Here is a 10,459-nt window from a genome sequence, read left to right as displayed (position 1 = left end):
ATCAATGATTCTCTCTCATCATTGATGTTTCTATCTCTCTCTCCCTTCCTCTCTGAAATCTATAAAAATATATTAAAAAAAAGATATTAGGCCAAACAATCTGACTTCGGAGCTGATAATTGGGGCCATTTCAGTAAGCAGCCTAAAGTAGTTATTATACTGTTTCCTCAAAAGAAACCCCAATTGCCATGTTAGTGGTGCAGGAGGGAGCAAGAACATGCATTTCTTTGGGAGGGAAGAGGGTTATTAATGAATAATTATAAATTATCACCGATTCCTCTTAAGTTGAGTTGGGATTTTGATTATTCACTCCCAGGATAGTCATAGCTAATTCATGCAGCACCATTCAGGTGAGTGTGCCTTGACTTAGTGAGCCACTTGGTCACCAGGTACTTACTGAGCATCCACTGTGATTTGTCGATTCTGCCTGAAGTTCAGGAAATGAACAGCTTCATCAAATGAGCAGAAATGAAAAGAATGCCGATGTCCAGAGCCATCTTCCTCATGCTGCCCAGAAGCAGCCTGGTGACGCCGTCGCGGGCTGGGCACCCATGCCATCTTGGGTGCTGCGACCAGGATGCCTGCTGCCCTGCCTCCTCCTGCCTGAGCACCACCAGCGTGGGTCTCCTACCCTCCTCTCTTCTTTGCGTAGGTGGGCAGAACAGTAGTTCCCTAGTACGTCCACTCCTTAACCACGGGAACCTATGCATATTGATGTTACATGGCAAGGCAAGAAAGAAGTGAGGCTGCGGATAGAACAAAGGCTGCTAATCAATCTTAAGGTGGGGACATTATCCTAAATGATTCAGATGGGCCCAATGCAGTGATAAGGGACCGTGTAAGCGAAAGGGGGAGGCGGGAGAGCCACCATCAGTGCGATGCAGTGTGCAAAGCCTTGGCCGGTCCTAGCCGGTATAGAGCATCGGCCTGCGGACTGAAGGGTCCCGGGTTCGATTCTGGTCAAGGGCACATGCCCAGGTTGTGGGCTTGATCCCCAGTAGGGGGCGTGCAGGAGGCAGCCATCAATGATTCTCTCTCATCATTGATGTTTCTATCTCTCTCTCCCTCTCCCTTCCTCTCTGAAATCAATAAAAATATGTATTAAAAAAAAGCCTTGACCAAAATATACCTGGCTTTGCAAATGTCTCAAATTAGAGCTCCAGGTAATTTAATTTTACCTCATAATGCAAATTGGTTTTCTGTCTCTGTGTCTGCACCCTGTTGTGTATGTCCTTCTCTCAAATAATCGTATAATAGATAATATATTTAGAGACTACATAAAGTATTTCTGGAAAGATGCAGAAACTGTTGAGCTCCAGGTAATTTAATTTTACCTCATAATGCAAATTGGTTTTCTGTCTCTGTGTCTGCACCTCTCTGTGTATGTCCTTCTCTCAAATAATCGTATAATAGATAATATATTTAGAGACTACATAAAGTATTTCTGGAAAGATGCAGGAGAAACTGTTGACATGTGTTACCCCTGACGTGGAGGATAACTTGACTAAGAGTTTTGACATTTGACTGATGATATTTTTATTTTTGAAAGTATTAGTTTTATAAACCATTTACAGCCAGCAAACATCAAACTATAAAGTCAAACGTGCAAGACTATACCATTTTTCTTGACAGTCACTGAAAGAATAAGGACTTGATGGCGGAAGGAGCTGGCTGAAGATGGCAGTGAGGTCGGTGGTGTGTAAAGGTGGTAGGAACTTCCTAAACTTGCACTTATTCCTAGTGTCAGTTTTGCCCACCCAGCTTACATCCTTAACCATTTCCAGCATCTTCCTCCTTGCTCATTTCCTCTTCAGGGACGACCTGATTTATGATGTTACTATTTCCAGGGTTCGGCTCGGATAGATCGAATGCCTTCTGCTTTCACTGTGCCTCAGGGCTTCCACTAAATATGACCTGAATATCTGCACTGTCCCCCACTGGGCATGCTTCCTGCTCTGAACGTAGGTTATATTAACTCATACGTCTGAAGGTCATTGCGTTATTAGGCTAGGGAGTGAGGTTTCAATATTTTTTATTTTTGAGGAAATCACTAAAGTTCTTGAGTGTAAACATGCATGTGCTAAATCTATGAAAAGTGACAAAAACGAGGAATGTTTCATTATGATATTTTATTATGGGTGTCTGTAAGAAAAAATGATCAACAACCACATACAAGCTTACAAAGTGAAATTTCAACACATTCCCTGTGTTATTGTGGCACATCAGCCCCCTAATTTGTGTGTTGTTGTTGTTGTTGACTTTTACACGATGAAGGGATAGTCCTCTAAAGTGACATGCCAATCAACCTTGTTGGACAGGAGACATGCACAGATGGTGTGCATTCAGGGTTTGGAATGGAAGGCCACAGTTCTGGCCTAGAGTTTTAAAAGTGAAAGTACGTTAGCACCATAACATGTGTCTTCAAAGTCTTCCCAAATATTGGTCATCTTGATCATGTTAGCAATGACAGGGGAGGAGGAGAGCACCTTTAAAAGCAGCTGATATCCAAGATTAAAATAATGGTGAATCTTAAAAAAATATTTTTTTTAAATTTTTGCACTACACGCTACATTTTTAAAAAACAAATATTTTAGAAAATAAATCAATGTAATTCATAAGTTTTACCAACTTATACATTTTTTTTTCATCTTCTGGGACTTAGAGAATTCATCCGTGTTTCTGACCAGGCTGAGGTAGTTGAAACAGGGAGGTCTTTTCAAATTGTCTGTCTGAGGATTTCAGAAAGAAAGGTTGTTCTTGAATTATAAGCATAGTCATTGCTCTGCACATGGGTTGGATTCAAAGAAGTAACTCAGTGTGATTGTATGAGTGTTGAAGTTTATTTATTATAGCACCATTGAGACATTTTGAAATTGAAATTTTTAAAAAAATAGAACAAAAGGCATTTGAACTGTATTTGGTGAAACAGCAAAAAAAAAAAAAAGTATCCTTCTTTGTCAAATTATACTTTTTCCAAAAATTTTGGAAATAAATAACTGGAATTTAGTTGGCCACTTGTACTGGTTGACAAGATTAGAACAAGAGGAACACATATGGAGTGTGAGGTTTTTGGCTGGGATTTTAGACAGAGTTTGGCTTATAAAAAGCAAACAGGGCCAATGTCCACACCGAATTCTTGATCGGGACCGCCAACATCATAGGGCGCGAAATCCACAATCGGGAGTCTCACCGCCTTGCGTGTTCGATATTCGAAGACCGTTTTGCCCCACTCGCCAGTGTGTTTCTGTAAAAAGAGCAAGAAAAGGTAAGTGACTGTGACATCACAATTCCGTTCAGGTGCTGCTTCCCGAAGGGGGCCCTGCTCAGAAGTGTGTCATTGGGCAATTTCATTATGTGAACAACATAGAGCGCATTTGCACAGACCTGGGTGGTATAGCCTGCTCCTCCTACACACCGAGGCTGGATGGTCCAGCCTATGGCTCCCAGGCTGCAAGCCTGTACAGTGTGTTACTGTACAAAACAACATGAGATTACATCCAGCACAAGAGAAAATGATGCAGCCAGGAGACGCAGCAACCGTGAGACATATGAGGCTGTTGCTGGTGTCACAGGCACACTGTGACACAGCAAACCTTTTTCTGTATTAGGCAGAGTGCGTAGTAACCAGATGATCTGATAACATTTATATTATGGACTTAAGTTTCAATTGCTTTCATTGCAACTGCTTTTTACCTAGCGGTTGAGAAAAACATATTTATTTTTCGTGGTATTGAGCGTTTCCTGCAGCAACTCAGTAGATTCTATATAGCTAACACCAAACGCCTTCCTTCATGTGTTCGCCCTCATTGTTGTGATGTCTTTTCTAAATAGTGAGTGAGATTCAACTAGAGATGCTGAGCTCAGGGTGGTCCGGGCCGATGAGAAGGCTGTGACTCACCGTGCAGCCATCCTCCAGGACTGTGTACGTGAACTTGCTGTTTCCCTCCGCCTTGAATTCGCCTTCATTGGAGCCCATCAGCCTCAGGGCTTTCTTCACGTTCCCGCTGGCGTGGTCCATGTACGCGATGCTGTTCCTGCAGTGGTACGTGATGTTCTGGGAGGCCTGGCTGGAGAGCAGGCGGAGGAAGGCGAGCTGCACGTCCAGGACGTCTTCGGGGAGCTCAGGGTTGCCGTAGCTGAACTGCGGGGGGAGCACAGCCAACGGGTCAAACGTTTCAGGTGCAATTGAGGGACTCACGCTCGTAGTTTGGTTATTGTAATGTAGGTTGTTCATATATTTTGTTAAGAATATTTTATATGTGAACTTTTCTTAAAGCATAGTTGACGTACTGTATGATATGATTTCAGATGTACAACATAGGGACTCTACATGTATATGCCTTGCAATGTGATCACCGAGATAAGGCTGTAACCATCTGTCACCGTGTGAACACGTGTTTACTACATGTACAACATAAAATGTTAGCATAGGGAATGTCTGGGGAGTTAAAAGGTGGTGGCGTTCTTCATTCTAGCTTAGCTCTTAAGAGAGAAGTCACATGAGGGTTAGAAGTGGTCTCCTGAATGTATGAAGTCAGTTGGGCTCTTCTGTGTATTAACTAACCTGGCTTTGTGGTGAACAAAGAGCAGGACCCAGGCCGGCCGGCAGGTAAGGGTGACTCAGTGTCAGATGAGACCGGGAGAGCCCCTCTCACCTGGAAGCCTCCGTCCATGGTTTCCCCGAACCAGACGTGCCTCTTCTCAGCGCCGGAGTCTGCCCACCAGCGCTTGCGGGGGACGCTCTGAGGACTGGCGCTGATGCAGGTCTCCCCCGTCTCCATGTTGCAGAACACTTTAATGGCGTCCATCTTGCAGCCTTGGTTAGGGTCAACCCAATATTCTCCTAATAGTCACCAAACAGGACAATGGAACTTGGTTACAGAATCCGGTACTGGGATTTGGACCAGAGTGATGTTGTGTGTTTGCCTGGTAAGACATTCGGAATGTTGACTGCTGCTGTGTTTGCATTGTATGTACTTACATTTATAGGATAGCGTACTGTCAGCTCTTTGTCTAATCCAGATCTATGCCGTCAGTCTAAACCCAAAGTCCCCATGGTCGACTGTCCTCTATGTCAAGTCATTTGCTGAAGTGACTCCAAGGCAGTGTTCCATGCCAAGGTAGATAAGAGCTTGAAGTAATGGTGTCTTTCAGAAAGAATTAACCCAATCTAGGCAAAACCTTACACTATTGCAATATGAAATTCCATGTAATATTCTGGAATTTTTCATTTGGATTTTTTAAATAAATCAAATTATTGAAAAATTAAGTCAAATTATTAATTCTTGAAAAGAATTAATAATTTGACTTATTACAAAAATTAAATTGCATTATTTCAACAATTAGATTGCAAACGTTGTCTGCATCAAATTACAGTGATGACCATTGCTTTGTCACTCAGACAAGCCTGTGATGATGTCAGTCACCTCCCCATGTCATTCACCTCCTGTGTCAGTCATCAGTCAACATACCAAACTGATTTGTGTTACACTTTCTGCAGAACTGTCTTTAAATGGTCCTACTGGGGTACTTTGAAGTAACTCATGTTACACTTTGAGTTCATGTTTTCTTCTCAGTGGCAAGGAGTTTCCCTTCAGCCAACATCTGGAAACCCGTTTCTGCTCGACCAGCACAGCCCACCGCGGCAGGTTCCCCTTCCCTAAATCCTGGCACAGCCGCTCTCCCTGTGGCCCGGCCCGAGGCGCCCCACCTACCGCTCTGGAGCTCCGGGTGGCAGAACTTCAGGTCTCGGCAGTTCCGGGCCGGGTTCTTGCGAGACCCGTCAGGGCTGATGAGGTTTTCCACTTGTCCGCTGACTGACTTGAGGGAAGTCATAATCTCCTCGGTGTTGATTTTGAAATCCAGTGGTTCATCTCCATAATAGGGGGCAAACCCTCCAGCCTTCTCCCCTCCGCCGGAGATGGCCGCTCCGCCCCCACCGCAGCAGGGGCCGGGCGCCTGGCCCGGGTGGCCGGGGGAGCCCTGGGGGAGGGAAGAACTCACATCACTGAGCTGTGCTTGTTCGGTCTCCATGAGAAAACATGTGAAGCCCCAGAAAAGGGATTAAAGACAATGGACGCCTTGAGACATCAGCATTACTTTAGCAAAGGGTGATGTGACCCAGTGATAGCAAACTTGTAATGATTCTGATTCGCTCTCGGGAAACGTGTTCTGCTGTGTGAGAGTCGGTGGTGCTGGAGCATGAGTTTCACTCCATGGGGCTCCTTCTGGGTGAGTGACATAAGCAGTGCTAATGCGACCGGGCGTCTCCCGTGTCCCCTCCCGTGTCATCCCCTCCCGTGTCACGCCAGCATTAGAATCCGGAGCCCAGGTTTGTCATTAACTTTGTGTCTGTAGGCTGATCACTTACTTGCCTTTGAATTGCCACATGTGTACCTTATGGGGGGAATAGTCTGTATTCCACTGACCCCAAAGGTATAGGATGGAAAGGTATTAGGAATGAAGGTATCAGTAGCAAAACAGAAATCCCAGAAGCTATCGGAGAACTAGAATGTACTACATACGGGGGAGGCAAAGGTATGTTTACAGTGTGAGCACATGGAATGCGGAGTTAATAAAACCACTGTAATAATCATAACCGCGTGTCTTTTCCCCTGGGAACCACCGCAAACCCACGCTTGCCCACCCTGCATTTGCAGCTCGTGTGTTCGTCATGGTTGTGAGGCTCCATGTGAGAGAGCGCAGGCGGGCGGGCTTATGTCTTTATTAGGTTACACCTGATAACTGACCAAACTGTAAAAAAGGGTTTTCTCCTCGATGCAGTGTGATAGAGTCTTAATGTGGTGGAGAATGTCATCAAGTCATTGCGCATTTTCTAAATCAAGTCGGGTGACTGCGTATTGTTGAACTCTGGTTTCAGAATATTGCAAAGTGTTTCTGAACATGTGAAGGTGAGAGCAAGTCAAATGCGTGTGTCTATGAGGGATGTCTTACCTCGGATCCTCTTTCACCTCTGTTCCCTCGAGGCCCTGGTGGTCCGATGGGCCCTGGATGTCCACTGGTCCCGTCTTTGCCGGCGGGCCCACTAGGTCCAACGGGTCCCTAAAACAGGGTCATGATGTCACAGTGCTGGGACCTTCCTTCTGCGCCAACAGGGCGACGACATGCACCTTCCCCTTCTCCCTGCGGTACTTACTCTGGGGCCGGCGGGCCCTGGGCTCCCAACTGCCCCTTGGTGACCAGCAGGGCCCTGGGGGGAGAGGCAGGGCAGATAGGAGTGAAGAATTTAAAAAGGTTAGGAGACCACACATGCCAGATCCGATCGAGAAAGACAGGGATCGTGATAAACATGATCTCCTTTCCTTCAGTCTCCCCGTTGTCTCCTGCCAGCTACGAGTTCCAATGGGTCCTTGAATCCATTTCCCAACCCGTCAGGCATATACGTTCAGAAATGAACATTTTCTGCTCTCAGTGCAGAACACTTGCCTAGCCCATCAGTTAAAGCGAATTGAAGGGGCTTTTCTCACAAAACGACGCACTTACTGGAGAGCCGGGGGCGCCGGGGTTGCCGGGGAATCCTCGATGTCCTTTGATGCCGTTAGAACCACGTTCACCTGTTTCACCTTTGTCGCCACGGGGGCCTTGGGGACCCTTTACAAAAACACATGTCAGTCAAGGCTCTATCCACACATACTCACTGGGAAAACACGCTAGGATTTATGCCAATTAAATTCTCTTACATCCTGGCATTCTCTTAGACATCCCATCCACACACTGATGGGGTTTGGGACTGATAATTGCATGAGACCCAGTAATTGATGTGTATATCCTTGGCCCCAAGGAACTTTGGGGTCCGGGATTGCTTTCTGCATCATTGAGGGGAAGTTGAACCTCTGTCCCATAGTTCTGTGTTTTGTCACCCCTGTCCCCCGAACATGCCAGAGAGAGAACTTTCCCTCGAGAGAGGAAGTTAGGGAAAGAACACGACTTACAGCAGGACCGCGGACACCAGCAGGACCTGGGGCACCAGTGGGGCCAGAAGGGCCCTGAAATAAAAGGAAACACAGCAACACACGGAATTAGTCACTCGGTGATATAGTTTTGTTTGATTTCAAAGTTAATTGCATTCTGAAGGAATAACTATGCTTACTGTTATTGAAAGTCAGTATCATTTCCTCCTTCAATGTCCTTCCCCTGTTTATATCTTTACCAGGGGGTCTAAACAGACAAGCTGAGAACGTCCTATTAGCCCAGCCTTACGTTCACCTGGTAAGTGTACACTTGGTCTGGTTAGTACCATTTTGAATTTTAGTAATGAACTCGTCATTGACTACCGCCAGAGACTTCTCCTGTAGCCTTATGACAGCAGGTGCCTACGGAATGACGAGCGTAAAAACTGCACAGCGAGTGATGGTCGATCTTTTTGGTTGGCAGATGTGACGTTCTGTCTGCTGCCTACTAACCTCTCTCTGAAGGAAAACAGACAAGAGAGATGGTGCGTAGTAGGACTCACAGGTTCTCCTCTGTCACCACTCTTTCCTGCTGGGCCCACGGGACCAGGCGGGCCGGGGTGTCCCGGGGAGCCAGGGGCGCCAGGCGAGCCGTTTTCACCACGATCTCCCTGTGGGGAAATTCCAGATCCAGAATCAGTGTGGCCGGCAGCCAGCTCTAATTGCATGCGCCTGCTGTCCATGCGCTTGCTATACCTTGGTCCCAGGAGTTCCATCACGGCCCGGGAGCCCATCGGATCCAGGGTTTCCCTGCGGAAAGAGACAAAAGAAACGGAGAGATGAAATCTACCTCTTTGGAACCACTCCGACGCCACCGATGCCACGTCTCTCAGAGGGAACACTATCCTCCTAGAGAGAATGAGAGTTGGCTCCTGGGAGTAAAATGTCGTAGCTGTTGCAGTGGGCGTGGCCCTGCCGAGCTGACATGCCTGAGGGCAGTGTGTCTGTGGGTGAAATTTCCTGGGGTGAGACAGGGAGACATGATTAGGGAGAAAGTGTCCAAGAGGAACCCTGAAGGGAGAGATGACACATAAAAGCGGGACAAACAGTACTTTAAGCTGATGATGGGAATCTGCAATTAAAGGAAAAACTAATCACGGAAAACATGGAGGACATGCCCACCCAGAAGGAATGTTGCAGCTTAGGGTATCCCCGCCCCAACTCGTTTCTTTATTTACCCAGAGGTCATATTCTTCCCCATGAACGGTCACTCATTGAGTCATATCAATGGGCACGGACATTGGAGGCTATTCTAAGTTGTAACGGAAAGAATTTGTCTGTTATGAGAAAAGGAAGGCGAACCTTGGCATGCGGGCATATTTTCACTCTTAGCCCTGAAGGTCCCATGGGACTCTGGCTTCAGTAAGTTACCCAGGACCACCTGGCTGATTGGCTGTTTCCTGGGACCCGGTACTCACATCGCGCCCGGGCTCGCCCGCCGTCCCCGCCAGGCCGGGCAGGCCCTGGGGTCCAGGCGGCCCGCGTTCTCCGTTGTGACCACTGGGTCCAGGCTTCCCCGCTTCACCCTGTGAGAAACATACAAGACATTTTTTTAAACTTAAGGACTAAATGAATATCATGTTATTAGAAGTTTAAATCCACTTCTGTTGAATTGGTTCCTAACAGGGTCTCCACAGGGAAAAGCTTTGGAGAAGCAAACTTCTTGCGTTTTCTAACTTTTCCAGTGACTCTGGACACGGAAGGGCTGAGTAATACACAGGACACAGGTTGTCAGACTCAGAATCCATCCTAACAGGAGATGTAGACACAGACGTGGCCATTATGAGAACAACATAAGGAGGAGCCATCACGAAGCTATGGGCTGATGGTGACCATGACAATGAAGTGACATTGAACATCTGGCTCCATCTACAGAATCTACACCTACTACATGTGTCCATATACATCGAACACATAATGTTTTACAATATTATATGACCTTTAAGTTTAAAGAGGTGCTTGAAGTATCGAAATATGCGCCTTCATAAAACAGAATTGGATTGCCCCATTTGCTAAATGAATATTTAAGATGCTAATCACTAAGATACCCAAGCAATATTAGTGAAAGCCAGTCAGGAGTGCAAAACGATGAATAATTGCTGTCAGTTAAAGGCTTTCGCAGGTCCATACGCTGACATTGTTTCTCCCTTCAGACTCACAGTCAATGAACTGAAGGACGCTCACAAATTTTCCAACAGAGGCAACTGAGATGGTAGGAAAAACACCGTATTCTGTGACCTCCACTCTGTGCGCATGCTCCAAGCTGGCCTATGGTGTGCATTGCTCTGTACTCTGGAGCCTTTAGCAACATGCATGCTCCCCCAAATGTGAAAAGATCAGGAATTTCATCTGTTACAGGAAAGCCTGCTCGTTCTGTCCCTGCTGTGGCTAAGCGACCCCCGAGGCTTCCAGAAACACCAGGGGCGAGCGATGCGAAGACGACACTCACCTTAATGCCTTGCGGGCCGGGACTGCCCCTGGGCCCGGGC

The 10,459-nt window shown here is 46.6% G+C and overlaps 1 protein-coding gene across 1 annotated transcript in view; it reads right to left on the bottom strand.

Annotated features, from left to right (window-relative positions):
* Positions 1–2,821: 2,821 nt before the first annotated feature.
* Positions 2,822–10,459, bottom strand: part of COL3A1 (collagen, type III, alpha 1) — a 38,729-nt gene continuing 31,091 nt past the window's right edge. Inside the window, exons 41-52 of the mRNA XM_005866273.2 lie at positions 10,420–10,459; positions 9,389–9,496; positions 8,667–8,720; positions 8,474–8,581; positions 7,953–8,006; positions 7,504–7,611; positions 7,157–7,210; positions 6,955–7,062; positions 5,715–5,982; positions 4,656–4,843; positions 3,899–4,141; positions 2,822–3,244 (exon numbers count right to left, since the gene is read on the bottom strand). The exon at positions 10,420–10,459 is cut by the window's right edge and continues 27 nt beyond it. Coding sequence (XP_005866335.1) covers positions 3,098–3,244; positions 3,899–4,141; positions 4,656–4,843; positions 5,715–5,982; positions 6,955–7,062; positions 7,157–7,210; positions 7,504–7,611; positions 7,953–8,006; positions 8,474–8,581; positions 8,667–8,720; positions 9,389–9,496; positions 10,420–10,459 — 1,480 coding nt within the window. The 3' untranslated portion in view covers positions 2,822–3,097. The remainder of the gene's footprint in view (positions 3,245–3,898; positions 4,142–4,655; positions 4,844–5,714; positions 5,983–6,954; positions 7,063–7,156; positions 7,211–7,503; positions 7,612–7,952; positions 8,007–8,473; positions 8,582–8,666; positions 8,721–9,388; positions 9,497–10,419) is intronic.

Source organism: Myotis brandtii, unplaced genomic scaffold (assembly GCF_000412655.1).
Source record: "Myotis brandtii unplaced genomic scaffold, ASM41265v1 scaffold227, whole genome shotgun sequence".
In the NCBI taxonomy this organism is placed as follows: Eukaryota; Metazoa; Chordata; class Mammalia; order Chiroptera; family Vespertilionidae; genus Myotis; species Myotis brandtii.
This window is presented reverse-complemented; position numbering and strand designations above follow the sequence as displayed.